The 18,948-nt window shown below is 44.4% G+C and overlaps 1 protein-coding gene across 1 annotated transcript in view; it reads right to left on the bottom strand.

The window, feature by feature from the left end:
• LOC144504734 (interphotoreceptor matrix proteoglycan 1-like) overlaps nucleotides 1-18,948 on the bottom strand; it is a 287,982-nt gene that overhangs the window by 36,190 nt on the left and 232,844 nt on the right. The window contains exons 6-11 of the mRNA XM_078230478.1: nucleotides 15,021-15,187; nucleotides 14,017-14,059; nucleotides 12,355-12,446; nucleotides 6,793-6,942; nucleotides 3,665-3,723; nucleotides 2,616-2,872 (exon numbers count right to left, since the gene is read on the bottom strand). Coding sequence (XP_078086604.1) covers nucleotides 2,616-2,872; nucleotides 3,665-3,723; nucleotides 6,793-6,942; nucleotides 12,355-12,446; nucleotides 14,017-14,059; nucleotides 15,021-15,187 — 768 coding nt within the window. The remainder of the gene's footprint in view (nucleotides 1-2,615; nucleotides 2,873-3,664; nucleotides 3,724-6,792; nucleotides 6,943-12,354; nucleotides 12,447-14,016; nucleotides 14,060-15,020; nucleotides 15,188-18,948) is intronic.

The raw sequence follows: 18,948 nt of genomic DNA, 5'->3' as shown, positions 1-18,948 counted from the left end.
GGGATAAATCCTGTCAAAAGTGGGATAAATCCTTCAACAGTGGGATTATCCTGTCAACAGTGGGATTAATCCTGTCACCACTGACAGAGGAAAAGCTTTTCATCAAACGTGTTGCCAGGAATGGTTACTGTAATGTGAAGCTTTACGACAAATTGTCATTGTTGACATCTTTAGGCTGGTACAGATTCCTACCTCAAAGTGGAGATCTACGGAGGAGATGGAAAAGGTCATGACTACCAGCTACCAGGGCGGCATGGTAGCACAGTGGTTAGCACTGCTGCTTCACAGCTCTAGGGTCCTGGGTTCGATTCCCGGCTCGGGTCACTGTCTGTGTGGAGTTTGCACATTCTCCTCGTGTCTGCGTGGGTTTCCTCCGGGTGTTCCGGTTTCCTCCCACAGTCCAAAGATGTGCGGGTTAGGTTGATTGGCCAGGTTAAAAATTGCCCCTTAGAGTCCTGAGATGCGTAGGTTAGAGGGATTAGCGGGTAAAAATATGTGGGGGTAGGTCCTGGGTGGGATTGTGGTCGGTGCAGACTCGATGGGCCGAATGGCCTCCTCTCCACTGTAGGGTTTCTGTGATTCTGTGATTCTGTGATACATGAAGCTACGTAGAGAACCAGGAAAGCTGGGATCCGGCTAAATGCTGACAAATTTCATTGTGAAGATGACAGACTTACAGTTCTTTAGATTGTTATACACTCCTGGCAAAATCAAGCCAAGTTCAGAAAAAAAGTCACAGCTATCCCTGGGATGGAAGCTCTACGAGACAAGAAAGAGTTGAGAAGTTTCCTTGGTTTGATGCACTAAGTGAGCTCTTTTATACCTTACATATCAGAGCAGACAGCAAAGCTCCCAGAGCTGATGTGAGAAGATGTTGAGAACCAGCAGCCAGAGTCGCAAGAGAGGGGTTTCAACAAAGAAGCAGAATGCAAGGTGTGTCATATTACAACAGAGAGAAAGCTGTCACTCTGCAAGTAGATGCTTCTAAAAACGACCTGGGAGCAACTTTGGTACAAGAAGAAACACTGATAGCTTTTGGCAGTCATTATGGATGTGAGTTCCATACATATTTCTATGGGAGGAAGTGTACATTGAAGAATGATCAGCATCCACTCGGCAAGACGTACAAGAGAAATCTGTGCAGATCAGCAGCAAGACTGAAGAGGTTATTCTTGAGGTTTCAGAGCTACAACTTCACTCTGAAATACAAGCCAGGAAGAGAAGTGGTGTGAGCAGTTAGTCTACCTTTGTTGTTACCACATGAGGAACACAAGGTAAGAGGTCTAGGGGCAAAACCTTTGGTCGCATATTGGGTGCGCAGAATTTTCCAAAGCTTTCTCGGAGAAACTTCCCTGAATGTATGGGGGGCAATTCTTTCAGCCTGCTGCACTGCTCTAGCAGCCGCCGGATTTCCGGTGTTGTTCAGCTCTGTCCCAGAAATTAGTGCAGAGCTGATTGAAATATTTAAATCTGTATTTGCATATCATTAGCGGGCCCAGGACTGAAGTCTCCGGGCCCGCTATTCTCTCCCCCCCACTATCGGGGAGCCATGGCCCAACCTCACTTGAGCGAAGGGAGGCCATGGAGGCCCCCAGGAAGACAGGGGTAAGGGGTTGTCCCTTGGGCATTGCCAGCTTGGCAGTGCCAGCCTGGTACCCTGGCAATGCCCAAGGGGCTAAGTGGTAATGCACAGGGGGTAGGACCAGAGGGGACAGGGCTTGTGGGGGTGGGGGGGGGAAGATTGGTGGGGGTGGGTGGCCCCATTACCACTCTGCATTTGGGATTGGTGACAGAGGGAGGGAAGGGCTGATCGGAGTCAGGACTGCAAGGCGGGGGCGGGGGGGGGGGGGGGGGGGGGGGGTTCAGCCTGCCGATGAGTAGGGGCTACTGGGCTGGGGGTGTGTGTTAGGATTGCGGTGGGGGAGATGTTGGAGCTAGCCTGGAGACGTCCACAAGGCCAGCAATTGGGGGATCAGAGAGGCAGCGATGAAGGGTTCCTGTGCTGGCCAGCGATCAAGCTGAGGCAATCTGTGATGCACAGAGTGTGGGAGATTCATTTTGAAATCCTGCTAGAAAATCCAGCAGGATTTACTCCAGTTTTTACGCAAATTTGGCATTTCGAACTTCTTTGGGAGAATCCCAGCCATGAATTTTCATTCTGAGGCAGTTGGGGCTAATTGGAGTTGGGCCCCCCTGGAAACAGTGCGGAGGCAGTCACAAGGGCTGCTGGGTGCTAACGTTTAGATGACTTGCCTTGTATTGCCTTGTATTCTGGGACTTCATGCTCATTATAATGCTAATCTGAAAGATGGTACTATCCAATAATGCAGAACTGTGCAGAATGAGTGAAATGTCATCTTGCATACTTGTGTCTTACATGCATCTAGCCTAGAATCTATGCTTAAATCTGTAGTAAGACTTGGACCTCTGACTGATAGTGTCACCAACTGAGACAAGTGAGGAAGTTAGCATATGGCTAAATCTCCACTTGTGGACAAGCCCCAGCAAACTCTAGTATGCTTCCTATAACTACACAAAGCTTCAGAAAATTGACCTTGATTAGGATAATTGAGATGAAGTCAGCCAAGCATGGTTACCTATTTAAATTACATTACCTTGAGCAAACTGCAGTGAGCTTGGATCCATTGAGAAAGAAGTATCATTGAGTAGTGCCATGGCAACCATATCCTGAAACCTGCTTACTGTTATGGTGGCCACTGGTTTCGCCAGAATCTCTTCTTGTGGTTCAAAAAACATTTCTCCATTCTCGACTTTATTGGTGCCGATGTTTAGCACGTCGTTACGAATATCATTCAGTGTGGCAGCCTGCTTATCAAAGATGGCAGCAAAGCGAATCACCTGACTGTCCGCACTGAAAGGAAAATAATTTATGATGAGATGTTTGGTTAGTACCTTATTACAGAAAAAAAATTGTTTTGTTTAATTTACAGTCTGTGAAACCTAATATGGCTAGAACATTGAGAGATTGAGCCAACATGTGGAACTGGGTTTTATTTTCAGAATAGAATCTCTGCAGTGCAGAAGGAGGCCATTTGGCACATTGAGCCTGCAGCGACAACAATCCCACCCAGGTCCTATCCCCGTACCGGCAAAGTACATTATCTGCTGAGAGCCTTTCAAAAAATGAGTTAACAGGAGACTGTAATCTGTTTTGATTTCAACATGTTGGGGATGTTGGAAGAAGAATTGTGTAAAATAATCAATTTGAGGAGGGAAATAGAGTGCTTCCTATATGCAGTTCAACTGAGCTCCAGATGATGACATACTTCACGTTAAAGACCCGTCGTAGGTTAGAAGAAATCTATAATTATTGATGGTCTGCAAATTGGAAGTGAGATGAAATTGGAATCATCCTGACTCCAGTTCTGTAGGACAATAATATCAAATGTGGCCACAGTTAGGTATGACTGGTCATGTTTATTGGATCCCTCATTGAGATTATTTGAACTCATCTCATTCTGACTACTGACAGGACGGTGCAGAGACTGTGTGATATATCAGGTATTTCTAATGTGTTCATTTTGGAGCACAATGACATTTAGTAAGATTCTACGCTAAAGGTGTGTGACAAGTAGCTGTCATTGATCCTACACACGTCAACGGCTACAGCTGTGCACAATGATTCATTCTTTTGTTTACCCACCTGAAACCCAATACCTGAATTTCTTTGAATCCTGGGAGAATTTCAAAAAGGTTCTGCATCTGGAAAGAAAATAGACATTGGATCATAAAGTCAGATCATATGGGACAACAAAGCATGCTCATTAGTGACGCTCGCTATGCTATTTAGCAATATTCTGCAACTTGTGTTTTATTTATTAGTGTCACAGCTATGCTTACATTAACACTGCAATGAAGTTGCTGTGAAAATCCCCTAGTCGCCACACTCCAGCGCCTGTTCAGGTACGCTGAGGGAGAATTTAGCATGGCTAATGCACCTAACCAGCACATCTTTCGGACTGTGGGAGGAAACCGGAGCACCCAGAGGAAACCGCACAGACACAGGAAGAGTGTGCAGACTCCACACAGACAGGGGTGCCACGGTAGCACAGTGATTAACACTGCTGTTTCACAATGTCAGGGTCCCGGGTTCGATTCGCAGCTTGGGTCACTGTCTGTGCGGAGTCTGCACATTCTCCTCGTGTCTTCGTAGGTTTCCTCCGGATGCTCCGGTTTCCTCCCGCAGTCTGGTTAGGTGCATTGGTCATGCTAAATTCTCCCTCAGTGTACCCAAACAGGCGCTGGAGAGTGGTGACTAGGGGATTTTCACAGTAACTTTATTGCAGTGTTAGTGCAAGCCTACTTGTGACACTAATAAATAAGAATAAATAAAGGCAGGGACCCAAGCCGGGAATCGAAGCTGGCACCCAGTTCAAGATGCTGAGGTAACTTGTAATCATGTTGAAGAATATGTCATATAAAATCATAAGTATTGACCTAGGTATAGTTCAGAGAAATTTGATAGCACTGGGATGGAAGGTTCATTGTAAAGATAGCGTTGTGCCTCATTCCAGGAGAGGCAAACTACCATAATTAAAACATGTTGAAACTCTGGCCCCAAATTCTCAAAGCACAACATTACATTGTGACACAGCATTTACAGCACAGAAACAATATATCTTGCCCAACAGGTGTGTGCTACCCTACAAGCTTTCTGACTTCTGTATTTTCTTATTGTGAGTGCGGAAAACGCTCTTCATTTGAAGAGGTGTCTTTACTCAGAGAGTGGTGGGAACTTTCTACCACGCAGTTGAGGTGAATGGCATCAATGAGTTTAAGAGGTGTTAGGAGGTACAGCATGTTTCGATGCTGTTACAATGATTCCTGACTAGTAACAAGGGTGGAACCCATTGTGAATGTGTTGGTAGGTTTCCAAGGTCAGTTCAGGGTGAGTGACCAGCATTTTAAGGGTCTGTCAATTTTTAGTCAATCAGTTAATCAGAAGCAGGTGAGGAAGAAGGTGGCTAGTTCCATGCAGCCTTCCCTGGGAGCCACCTGATAACTCCATGCAGTTGGGGCTCTGATGAAACCCCAGGAGCCATTTGCTTTTGGTAGCTCGATGCAGCTAAGAGTTGGGGCTTAAGAACTCCTATGTGACTGGGTGTGTTCAGAAGCAGGCAGAAAAGGTTCCAGGCAGCAGAGGTATTGTGGTGCGCAGTCTCCAGGGAGTCAGGGCTCAGGGGAAGTCCTGAGGCGCAAACCCTGGAACGAAGCAGTCATTAAAACAGTCTGAGGCAGTGTGGCTTTGAGCGAGTTCCAAAGCTAGATCTTTGACACTGCAAAATTGGAAACAGATTTTTAATGAGATTTGGTGACCCACAGTGTCATCTGCGTGGGTTGCTGAGAAATTATGAGGGGCATTATGAGAGACATAGATAGGATGGATAGTCAGAGGCTTTTCCCAGAGTGGAGGTGTCGGTTACAAGGAGGCTCAGATTCAAGGTGAGAGAGGGAAAGTTTAAGGGAGATGTGCAGGGGAAGTTTTTCATGCAGAGAGTGGTGGGTGCCTGGAACGCACTGCCAGAGGATTGGTGGAAGCAGGCACATTAGCAACATTTAAGAAGCATCTGGATTGGTGCATGAATAGGGAGGGAGTAGAGGGATACTGTTGGAGTAAGGGCAGAAGGTTTTTTTAGTTCAGTAAGGGCATCATGATCGGCACGGGCTTGGAGGGCCGAAGGGCCTGTCCCATTGCTGTACTTTTCTTTGTTAAATCCGTGGGATCTGTCTTGACCACATCTACCATTTGATGTGCACTGTGGGGTGTTCGACCACAGTTTGTTTGTTCATTCATGCGTCCCTCATGGTAATTCTGAATGTTAGAATGTAAGGTACTTTGCTAACTTTTCATTGTAAAGCTTATTGTATTCATTCAAAATCCGTGATATTTTGTGGTTTTATTTCAAAAGCAGGTGTCAGTAATCTCAACTTTTAAATATTTTAGAATAAGGTAGTCCCTGACTAGACCTCTCGCCACATCCCAGGATCTGGCCAAGTATCACAACAGAGGGAACGAGATAAATACAGGAAGGAGAAAGAAATGAAAGGATATGGTGAGAGGATGAGATGAAGTAAGGTTGAGGAGATTTGTGTGGAAAGTTGGTACTGAACATTTGGGCTAAATGTTCTGCCAATATATGTAATAATATATAACTGGATTTTAATATATTTGATTTGATTTATTATTGTCACATGTATTAGTGTACAATGAAAAGTATTGTTTCTTGCGCGCTATACAAAGCATACCATTCATAGAGAAGGAAACAAGAGTGCAGAATGTACTGTTACAGTCAAAGCTAGGGTGTAGAGAAAGATCAACTTAATGCAAGGTAAGTCCATTCAAAAGTCTGATGGCTGCAGGGAAGAAGCTGTTCTTGAGTCGGTTGGTTCGTGACCTCTTGTATATTTTTCCTGACAGAAGAAGGTGAAAGAAAGTATGTCCGGGGTGAATGGGGTCCTTGATTATGCTGGCTGCTTTTCCAAGGCAGCGGGAAGTGTAGACAGAGTCAATGGGTGTGAGGCAGGTTTGCGTGATGGACGAGGCTTCGTTCATATATTCTATATATCATATATTATATATAATATATGTAATCTCCCTTCGCTTAATTTGAAAGTGGGAGGCAAGAGGTAGACACTGTAAGATAGGGACAAATGCTTCTGATTAGAAATTTGGATAAGATGTGTTTTGCCTGATGAATGCTGCTGAACTGGAATTTTTAATTGCTGCTGTATGGGAAAGCATGCGGTTTACTTTACATCATGTATACTTGCCTGAATCTCAAACTTCTGGGTAAGTTCCTGATACTCCAGCGAATTTGGGTCACTCAATTCTGTGCTGTAATTTTGATTGGTGAGTTTAACACTGAACTCCACAACTTGCTCTGTTGGCTGTTCTGGGATGACATTGGTTACATGCAGATCCTAAAGCAGATAGAAAGGGTATGCTCCATCAGCATCTATTATTGTAAAAGCATACTCTTCATACACATCAATGACAAAAGGAATGATGTTACTAACCTACAATCAAACCAAACAGAAACCTTATTTTTACTTTATATTCAGTGTGCTGTGTGATAGTTATAATTCTGCAAGTGCAGTGATAGGATTGGTGCCAATATAAGACCAAGAGAATAGCCTAACTATTCTAAAAATGTAGCTGCAACTGTCACAAAGAGAATACAACAGGTGGGATTTTCTGGCCATTCCTGGCAGTGGAGTCTTCTAGTCTCGCCAAAGGTGACCCCCTACTGTGAGTTTCCTGGATGTCAGACGGGCCAACCACAAAAAAATGTTGTCGGTATCTGACGGAACTGGAAGATTCTGCCAGCCGTCACTGCCGGGAAACATGCTGTGTGCACGTGTGGCTGTGCGTGTGTGGCACCCGATAGCTCTATACAACTCCGGAATATCAGGCAGAGTTTCACGGCCCTGTCACGGTGGGGACGGGGCTGTAAAGTGCAGCCAGCCATTCAAACTTCGACGGGACTGAAAAATCCAGCTGGTGGGAGGGGCCATAAAATTCCACCTGTTATCCTTTGAGGAAAATTAAACATTTAAAATCCGTGTAATAGCAAGTTCTCATTGTACCAGAGGAGCAGCGAGAGAGGTGATTCAAGTGAGGAAAGCTAGTAGGAAAGAGGGATTTATAACTTAATTTTTTTCTTTCTTTTTTTGGAGTTTTTGTAAGGCAGACGGAAGTCTAAAACCGGAAGTCGGCCCCAGTGAGACCTGGGAAGTTTTTTTTTTCTGACGTCAGCCAGTAGTGCGCGGAAGGTTTAAAAAGCTGGCCGCTCTATCCAGCGGGCAGCGTTGAGAGTGGGCGGCGGGTGAGAGGGAGCAGAGTGGGACGGCTTTGGCTCAAACAGGCTTCGGCGTGAACAGGCAGAGGCGAGGGTAGGTCCCGGTAAGTTGTTGTTGTTTCTTCAGAGTAGAAAGAATGCCAGGCAGGATGTTGGAATGCTTCTCTTGCATGATGTGGGAAGTCAGGGAGACCTCCGGTATCCCTGACAACGACACCTGCAGAAGGTGCATCCAGCTGCAGCTCCTAACAGTCCACATCAGGGAACTGGAGCAGGAGCTGGATGATGTCCGAATCATTCGGGAGAATGAGGAGATTATAGGTAGTAGCTTCAGGGAGGCAGTTACGCCAAAGGCACAGAGCACAGGTAATTGGGTTACCGTCAAGCGAGGGAAAGGGAAAGGGCAGGCAGAGCAGGGTTCCCCTGTGGCCATTCCCCTCCACAACAGGTATACCGATTTGGATACTGTTGTGGGGGATGCCTTACCTGGGGCAAGCTGCGGCAGCCGGATCTCTGGCACTGAGTCTGGTTCTGCAGCGCAGAAGGGAGGGTGGAAGAAGAGGAGAGCGGTAGTGATCGGGACTCGATAGTCAGAGGTACAGACAGGAGGTTCTGTGGTCATGACAGAGACTCCCGGATGGTTTGTTGCCTCCCGGGTGCCAGGGTCAGGGATGTCTCTGATCACGTGCACAGCATTCTGAAGTGGGAGGGTGATCAGCCAGATGTCATGGTACACATCGGTACCAATGACGTAGGAAGGAAGAGTGAGGAGGTCCTGAAGTCTGAGTATAGAGAGCTTGGTAGGAAGTTAAAAAGCAGAACCCCGAGGGTAGTAATCTCAGGATTGCTACCTGTGCCACGTGCCAGTGAGGGTAAGAGTAGGATGCTCGGGCGGATGAACACGTGGTTGAGGAACTGGTGTAGGGGGCAGGGTTTCAGATTTCTAGATCATTTGGACCTCTTCTGGGGCAGGTGGGACCTGTACAAGAGAGACGGGTTACACCTGAACTACAAGGGGACCAATATACTTGCCGGGAGGTTTGCTAGTGTTATTGGGGAGGGTTTAAACTAGATTTGCAGGGGGATGGGAACCAGAGTGCCAGAGCAGATAGTGGAGCGGGGGTGAAAATAAATGATGTTAATAGTTCACGCAAAATCACAAATAGAAGGGTTGTGTGTGGTGGTAATAATCTTCTGAGGTGTGTCTATTTCAATGCCAGGAGTATTGTGGGGAAGGCAGACGAGCTGAGGGCGTGGATTGACACATGGAATTATAGCCATTAGTGAAACTTGGCTACAGGAGGGGCAGGACTGGCAGCTCAATGTTCCAGGGTTCCGATGTTTCAGACGTGATAGAGGCAGAGGGATGAAGGGTGGGGGGATGGCATTGCTAGTCAGGGAAAATGTTACAGCAGTGCTCAGGCAGGACAGATTAGAGGGCTTGTCTACCGAGGCCATATGGGTGGAGCTGAGAAACAGGAAAGGTATGACCACATTAATGGGGTTGTATTATAGACCACCCAATAGTCAGCGAGAATTGGAGGAGCAAATCTGCAGAGAGATAGCAGACAACTGCAAGAAACACAAAGTTGTGATAGTAGGGGATTTTAATTTTCCACATATAGATTGGGACTCCCATACTGTTAAAGGTTTAGACGGGTTAGAGTTTGTAAAATGTGTTCAGGAGAATTTTCTACATCAGTATATAGAGGTACCAACTAGACAGGATGCAATATTAGATCTCCTATTAGGAAACGAGTTAGGAGAAGTGACGGAAGTGTGTGTAGGGGAACACTTTGGTTCCAGTGATCATAACCCCATTAGTTTCAACTTGATCATGGATAAAGATAGATCTGGTCCTCGGGTTGAGGTTCTAAACTGGAAAAAGGCCAAATTTGAAGAAATGAGAAAGGATCTAAAAAGCGTGGATTGGGACAGGCTGTTCTTTGGCAAGGATGTGAATGGTAAGTGGGAGGCCTTCAAAGGAGAAATTTTGAGTGCGCAGAGCTTGTATGTTCCTGTCAGGATTAAAGGCAAACTGAATAAGAATAAGGAACCTTGGTTCTCGAGGGATATTGGAACTCTGATAAAGAAGAAGAGAGAGATGTATGACATGTATAGGCAACAGGGAGCAAATAAGATGCTTGAGGAGTATAAAAAATGCAAGAAACTACTTAAGAAAGAAATCAGGAGGGCTAAAAGAAGACATGAGGTTGCTTTGGCAGACAAGGTGAAGGATAATCCTAAGAGCTTCTACAGGTATATTAAGAGCAAAAGGGTAGTAAAGGATAAAATTGGTCCTCTTGAAGATCAGAGTGGTCGGCTATGTATGGAACCAAAAGAAATGGGGGAGATATTAAATGGGTTTTTTGCATCCGCATTTACTAAGGAAACTGGCATGGAGTCTATGGAAATAAGGCAAACAAGTAGAGAGGTCATGGAACCTATACAGATTAAAGGGGAGGAGTTGCTTGATGTCTTGAGGCAAATCAGAGTAGATAAATCCCCAGGACCGGACAGGGTATTCCCTCAGACCTTGAAGGAGACTCGTGTTGAAATTGCAGGGGCCCTGGCAGATATATTTAAAATGTCGGTATCCACGGGTGAGGTGCCGGATGACAGGAGGATAGCTCATGTTGTTCCGTTGTTTAAAAAAGGCTCAAAAAGTAATGCGGGAAATTATAGGCCGGTAAGTTTGACGTCAGTTGTAGGTAAATTATTGGAAGGAGTATTAAGAGATAGGATCTACAAATATTTGGATAGACAGGGACTTCTTAGGGAGAGTCAACATGGCTTTGTGTGTGGTAGGTCATGTTTAACCAATTTATTAGAGTTTTTCGAGGAGGTTACCAGGAAGGTGGATGAAGGGAAGGCAGTGGATGTTGTCTACATGGACTTCAGTAAGGCCTTTGACAAGGTCCCGCATGGGAGGTTAGTCAGGAAGGTTCAGTCGCTAGGTATACATGGAGAGGTAGTAAATTGGATTAGACATTGGCTCAATGGAAGAAGCTAGAGAGTGGTAGTGGAGGATTGCTTCTCTGAGTGGAGGCCTGTGACTAGTGGTGTGCCACAGGGATCAGTGCTGGGTCCATTGTTGTTTGTCATCTATATCAATGATCTGGATGATAATGTGGTAAATTGGATCAGCAAGTTTGCTGATGATACAAAGATTGGAGGTGTACTGGACAGTGAGGAAGGTTTCAAAGCTTGCAGAGGGATTTGGACCAGCTAGAAAAATGGGCTGAAAAATGGCAGATGGAGTTTAATGCAGACAAGTGTGAGGTATTGCACTTTGGAAGGACAAACCAAGGTAGAACATACAAGGTAAATGGTAGGACACTGAAGAGTGCAGTAGAACAGAGGGATCTGGGAATACAGATACATAATTCCCTAAAAGTGGCATCACAGGTAGATAGGGTCATACAGAGTGCTTTTGGCACATTGGCCTTTATAAATCAAAGTATTGAGTATAAGAATTGGAATGTTATGGTGAGGTTGTATAAGACATTGGTGAGGCCAAATTTAGAGTATTGTGTGCAGTTTTGGTCACCTAATTACAGGAAGGATATTAATAAGGTTGAAAGAGTGCAGAGAAGGTTTACAAGGATGTTGCCGGGACTTGAGAAACTGAGTTACAGAGAAAGGTTGAATAGGTTAGGACTTTATTCCCTGGAGCGTAGAAGATTGAGGGGAGATTTGATAGAGGTGTATAAAATTATGATGGGTATAGATAGAGTGAATGCAAGCAGGCTTTTTCCACTGAGGTTAGGGGAGAAAATAACTAGAGGACATGGGTTAAGGATGAGGGGGGAAAAGTTTAAAGGGAATATTAGGGGGGGCTTCTTCACACAGAGAGTGTGGTGGGAGTTTGGAATGAGCTGCCAGATGAGGTGGTGAATGCGGGCTCACTTTTAACATTTAAGAAAAACTTGGACAGGTACGTGGATGAGAGGGGCGTGGAGGGATATGGTCCAGGTGCAGGTCAGTGGGACTAGGCACAAAAATGGTTCGGCACGGGCAAGAAGGGCCAAAAGGCCTGTTTCGGTGCTGTAATGTTCTATGGTTCTATGATTGGGGTAGATAGTAAACACAGCATGTGGAAAAGGAACATAAGTTCTCAGGAAAAAGAACATAAGTTCATCTCTTCCCTCTCAAAGATATTGTAACTCTGATTGATCATTTCTGACAGTTTTCCAATTGATCTGATTGGTTCTCACAGTCAGACTTTCCACTTCAACTGTCTGGAATTCAAAGTTGTCAATATAAACCAACAAAAAATAATGATTGCCCTCCTGAGATTCTATCAAGCTGACATATGGATTGAAACCCTGCTGTTTGGCCTGTCTGTGTTTACCGCCTCCGCTTCAGCTTGGAGTTTTGTAAAAACCTCAATTCCGGCTCATCCTTAGCTAATTAACATTGAACTAATCCAACAACTCAGCATGATTATTGCACAGAGCGAGTACACAGCCATTTCATAGCACAATCTCCAGTCACAAAACAGATAAATAAAGTTGAATTTCACAGGTCTCACCTCAACAGGTGTTTTAGTGTCATTCACAATCTCATTGGAGATCACAATATTAGGAGTTGATGCGGTTGCTGGCAACGGCAGAGCCGGGATCTCTGTAAACAAAAAATAAACCGTTAGAGTTTACGAGGAGCATGGACAGAGTGGATTGGAAGCAGCTGTTCCCCTTAGTTGAAGGGTCAGTCACGAGGGGACATAGGTTCAAGGTGAGGGGTTTAGGAGGGATGTGAGGAAAAACCTTTTTACCCAGAGGGTGGTGACGGTCTGGGATACGGTGCCTGGGAGGGTGGTAGAGGCGAGTTGCCTCATATCCTTTAAAATATACCTGCATGAGCACTTGGCACATCATAACATCCAGAGCTATGGGCCAAGTGCTGGTAAATGGGATTAGGTGGGAGGTCAGATATTTCTCGCGTGTTGGTGCAGACTCGATGGGCAAAAGGGCCTCTTCTGCACTGTATGATTCCATGATTTTAAGTTAGATAAGTAATAAAGTGCACTAATGTAATAAGGCATGATACTGCCTGATATCATCAGCAGTGATATCGCCTGCTGCTTAACTGGAAGGTTAAAGATTGGAATCGCAAAATTATCTCTGACCCAAATCAAGCTGATGATTCTGGCAGTGCTCAGCTGAACCATAGTGTAGACTAACTCACTGGGACAAACTATTATGGATTATTTCAGGGCTGCCTGCCAGTGGAAACGAGGTGACAACAACATGCAGTTGTATAAAATTCTATTCTCTTATCTTTGGCAATCTGTGAATTACACATTGTAACATTTATCTCCAGTCAGCAAGTACAATCAACAAGCAGCCGAACATGGAGCCCTTGTCGATATTTTGCCCTCTTGTTAATCAGGGCTCCACTCTGTAAAGTACTTGATATCAATACCATAATAATCCCCGGAATCAGCTGTAAAGATGCAGTGCTTCATTGTACAAAATAAAGTAAAGCAAAATCACAAGCCGGGTCAAACAGCTCCCAACTGGGACAATACAATGATGGACCCACTCAGGGGCCTGCTTTAAACAGGGCTCGGTGTACGAGCTCCACCTGGTGAGTTAGTTACTAATCCCCAAGGGGCTCACATTCAATGAATCTGACAGGGAGGTTAATCAGCGATTCCCCATGCAGGTCATGGGGATGATCACAAATACAACCTGGGCAAAACCAGAAAGCACAGGTCAGCCAATCAGAGATTCAGCCTCCATGTTCAAGTGGTGAGGTGAAGACACACACCTTAGCCTGCTACACAATACTGAGTCATAAATCCACTCATGATATGACCATAAGACCATAAGGAATAGGAACAGGAGTAGGCCCTTCAAGCCTGCTCTGCCATACAATAGCATCATGGCTGATCCAACACCATTCCTCATGTCCACTTTCCTGCACTTTGCCCTTAACCCTTGATTCCCTCACTGAATGAAAATCTGTCTATCTCAGCCTTAAATATACACAAGCCTCCATAGCTCTCTGTGGCAAGGAGTTCCAAATATAAGGAGGCAAAAATGATAGACCCGATTCATCAGTTGGCTATCGGCACTCTGCAATGGTGAACTGGAACAGAGAAATGACAAAAGGAGAGTTACCCAAGCCTCTTGCTTTCCCATATACCTCCAACTGGCATTCATACATTTCCCAAGTCTCTCTCCTTTACCTCCCATTGACTCGTTCAAGTAGGGTGGAACGCTGGTCAAAGCCTGTGGGAAAGGCAGGGGAGTGGATTGTTGAGAAAATGTGCTATATGGGAAATCTAAATTGCTTTATTTGCAGCTTTTACCAATTGGTTCATCATCTTCAATTTACGTGCCAAACATTAGGGGTGGGATTTTCCAGCCACGCTCGTTCTAAAACTGGAAAATCCTGCCTAAGTTCAATGGTTCTTTGCATGGTCCGCATCTCCTCCCTCTCCCATCTGCCCGCTACGATTCCCATGGCGGGCAGGATGGGAAAATTCCCCTCTAAATGTCAAAAGCTGAGGTGAAACAGTACCTGTGGGCAGTGTTGAAATTTCACTCGGCTGATTATTCACTGGAGTACTTCCTCAGCAAACAGGAGAAAGAGGCACAAATTAGAAATCTGGCACGATTGTTCCAATTTAGAAAAAATATTCAATATGGGCTACCACTAAAAATAATCATCATTTCATTCCGAGCTAGTTCCCAGCTGTGACAATATCTGATCGACTTCACTCAAGGATTTATACAGCCATCACGATCACTCAGTCAGAACACATTAATATTTATAAAATGCTATCAATTTTAATGCGAGGGAACACATCAGCTAAGTAATGTTCTGCGATTTTAACACTAAGTCAACAGCAAAAAACAGGCCTAATACAATAGGTTTTCAGAGCACTGCAAGCTGCACTCATTACCTGAGTTGAAGATCACGATCCTTTATACCCAGTCTCTGTAGAGGAAAGGAAACCCATTGTTTTTCTATCAGTAAAATATAGAAATGAAATGGAAAATAAAACTTACAAAACAGTTAAAATTCTTACACTTACTTTGTCTCCATTTCATATCAGCTTAATATTTAAATGTCAGAACGTAGTTGTTGTGGATATATTAAACCTCAATTTCCATGAAAACTGGAACTAAAACATGTGCAAAATGAGTTCATGTATAAAATTGTTTCTGGACAAAACCCATTCCTTACCCTCTGCACCATAAGTAGATGTTCCTGGGATTCACTGAAGTTTTGCCCAATCTGGAATAGATAGTGAGTTTCTCGCTGACAAATATTGACCCATTGCTGGTACTCTTCATTCTCCGGAATTCTGTCCAGGAAAATCCGAAATGCTTCCCACACTGCTTCCTGACAAACTGAGCAGGGGAAAATCCGTCAGCAAAAGTAACCCAAATATCCAATGTAACAAAGTCTTATGATTTGATGATGAAGTCTGGCTATCTGAAGTCCTGACTCTAACAGATGACCAGTTAAACTCACCTTTGTCTTTAACCCAACCTTATTGAATGCTAAACTATGACATGTTGGGGAGTTGAGTTTCATTTGGTTTCTTCAGCATAGATGTACTTGTTTTTAATATTAGATTAGTGAAACATTAAGCTAAGGCAGGCATTTGTCTAATTTGATCCTAGTAGTAGCCCAAGACACCAAAAGAATTAGACATCTCTTACATTTAATCTTGTATCTACTTTCTTTTGTTGCAGACCCTTCAGCATTCTGCTTCACCGAGTTATAGGAGAATTATGAATAGTGCATGGAGCAATGCAGCATGAATGCATCAGGAATTTGTACATGGAGTTTACCGGATTAGACAATACACCTTACTGAAGGGAAATGACTTTTGTGCGGCATTTGTTTGGAGATGGGGGAGAAGTGAGTTGAAGGAAGGAAGTGTCTTATTTTTCAGCCGAATGATAATGATCAGGTGGTGCCCTCCTGAGATGAATACCCATTGATGTTGAGTAGAGTTTGATGTGAATGGATCTACCTGTACTTTGCTAGAAAATTGACAATCACTGGGGCGAGCATCCAGTGCAGTTACCAATTTCTTTTTTATACTTAAAAAGTGACCTGTTCCAAAGAGATTTCATTTTGCTCAAAGCTGCTTAAAACCCGAAACTCTGAAGCAGATTCCAAGCTACAAAAAGTGATCGAAGAAACACCACATCAAAATACTTCTCATTGTTAGGAAAGTATTATATTAAAGAACCAGAGATCACAATGAGAAACTGAGATAACTGTTCGTGCGCTTGTAATTACACGCTTAGTTGATGGAGAAACTAAACTGTAAACATTTGTCACATTCAGGAGTGAAAGTTTAAGACCATAAGACCGTAGGAGTAGAAGTAGGCCATTCAGCCCATCGAGTCTGCTCCACCTTTTAATGGGATCATGACTGATCTGGAATGATAATCCTATAAGATATGGGCTCTGGCTGCAATGAATCAAAGGGCAATATAAGCAGCAACAACATTAATATAGCATTGACAACTGAGTAAAACAGCCCCAAGCACTTCACAAGAGTGTAATCAAACACAACATTAGCACTGAGCCAAAGAAGGAGTCATTAAACCAGGTGACCAAAAACTTGGTCAAAAAGGTAAATTTTAAGGAGTAGCCTAAAGGAAGAAGGAAAGCTTGAGAGATGGAGAGGTGTAGGGAAGGGATTCCAGAGATAAGAGTCCAAGGTGGGTCATTGAAGGTTAGTATGTACAAGAGGTTAGCATTGTGGTAATGCAGAGTTCTTGAGGGTTGTAGGGCTGGAGAAGGTTACAGAGATGGGTGAGACATGAAGGGGCTTGAGTATCAGGATAAGAATGATAAGGTTTAAGCATTCATGGACCAAAACTCAATGTAGATGAACATAGGGATGAAAGATGTTTACATGAGTAACAATATAACTGAATGAATAAAAGCTAGGAGAGGGTTAATGAAGTCATAACAAAGTCTCAGGATTGACAAGTAACTATAAAGAGATTATTTGCAACTAAGCGCAGACAACAGCTAACACTGAAAGTCCTGCCATAGGGGTGAGAGCCGATCTCTTTTATCAGCCTGTGGCCAAGAGTTTATAACTCCTGCACCCAGTGAGCACTCTGTCCTCACAGGACTCTTGTCCATTTCAGGTAATGCTGGTACTTATTTAGCAGATAAGGGGACTGGAGCCAACTCAAGTATCTCTAGGAGATTCTCAAGATGAGATTCAAACCAAGGGTCCCATGGTTGAAAACCAAGCAGCTCATTAAACACTGTCAGAATTCTTTCCATTTTAGACATCGGAAAAACCAATGCCATTGTTTTTAGACCTGTCATAAACTCCATTCACTTACGAGTGATTCTTACCCCTCACTGACTATTCTAGGAGCTCTTCTGGTGCAGTGGTAGCGCCCCTACTGCTAGAACAGAAGTTTTGGCTTTGCGTCCAACATGCACGGTGGTACAGTGGCTCGCACTGCTGCCTTACAGCACCAGGGACCCGGGTTCAATTGCTGGCTTGGGTCACTGTCTGCGTCGGTTTCCTTTGGGTGCTGCGGTTTCCTCCCACAGTCTGAAGGACACGCTGGTTAGGTGCATTGGCCATTCAAAATTCTCCCTCAGTGTACCCGAACAGACGCTGGAATGTGGCGACTAGCGGATTTTCACAGTAATTTCATTGCAGTGTTAATGTAAGCCTACTTGTAACACTAATAAATAAACTTTAGGTCAAACTTTAGGACTTACTGGCCACAGAAGTAGCATTCACAATGTGGTTCCACAGGCTGTAAATCAGCTCAGGAATCCTTGCCCCACTGTTCCCCAAAGGGAAAAGCAAAATGTTTGGGTGTGAAGATATGCTAAAAAAAACTGACTGTTCAGAACCTCAGCATAACATGTGATCCTGAGCGAAGCTTTTATAGCCACCACAAATATCACCCAATTCCGTCTCTGTAATATCGACCAGTTCGGCCCCTGCCTCAGTGTATCTGCTGCTGAAACCCTCATCCCTACTTTTGTTATCTCTGGATTCCAATGTTTTGCTGTCCAGTCTCTCATCTAACCCCTTCCAGAATTCATCCAGAATTCTGCTGCTCCTATTCCAAATCGCACCAAGCTCCGCACACCAATCACCCCTGTGCTCGCTGATCTACCCTGGTTCCTGGTCCAGCAATGTCTAGAATTTTAAGTTCTTCTGCACATCTGCAAATTCTTCTGTGGTATTCCTCACCCCTCTCTCTTTCATCTCCTTGGTAATATCTCCTCTGCTGAACTCATGAATGCGAATGATTGGATAGAAAAAGTAGATACCTAAACAACAAATTACATCAAAGAACAAGCATCATTAAATTGAAACTATGGTTAAATAAAGGAAAAACTAGGCAGCCCAGTGGCCATGTAAATTTGAATCCAGCTAAGCTAATTCCTCATTGGGGACATTGTGGATGAATACAGCTACTTGTGGTCTAATTGCAATGAGGTAGCTAAGTTAGCTAAGTAACTGGTCTAGAAAGGTGACTCGATGGTTATGTTTAAAATAGGGCCGATGCCCCAGATTTTGGGAGTTATTTACATTTATTGACATTGGGCCTAGTTTCCCAGTGCTCAAAGCCAGCACTGAAGGAGACATCCTCCTGGTCCCTCACGCAAATCAGTCTGGTCTCTCCTTTCCACATGATCACTCTCCCGTCTCAATTGAACCATCCGATTCACACCATCAACACCTCACCATACTTCCACCCTTGCAATCTCTCCTCTCCACACAATTGACACTCCCTCCACCACTGAACATCTCTCCCCCAAAAATCTCTCCTTTCTAGGTGACTGACCCCTCCTCCCAAGATCCCTCGCCTTGAGTGATCTCCCCTCCCCCACAATCTCGACCTTCCTTCATGCTGTCATTCTGAGGCCTTCTCCCATGGTTGCCAATGTTCACAAATGTCAGGGATTACCCCCAGAAGTGGCTGCTGCCTTGAAATCTGGCCTTGGGCAGCGTCTCAGTCTGGCCGATTGCTGGGCAGGAAATGGAGGAAAAATATCCTAATTGTCTTCCCATTGCATTTGATAGGGCCTTCCACCATTCCAGTATTTCCAGGTTTACCAGCTCCTGACAAGATCAGTATAAATCCCTGTAAATATCAGT

The sequence above is a fragment of the Mustelus asterias genome, chromosome 15 (assembly GCF_964213995.1).
Source record: "Mustelus asterias chromosome 15, sMusAst1.hap1.1, whole genome shotgun sequence".
Lineage (NCBI taxonomy): Eukaryota > Metazoa > Chordata > Chondrichthyes > Carcharhiniformes > Triakidae > Mustelus > Mustelus asterias.
This window is presented reverse-complemented; position numbering and strand designations above follow the sequence as displayed.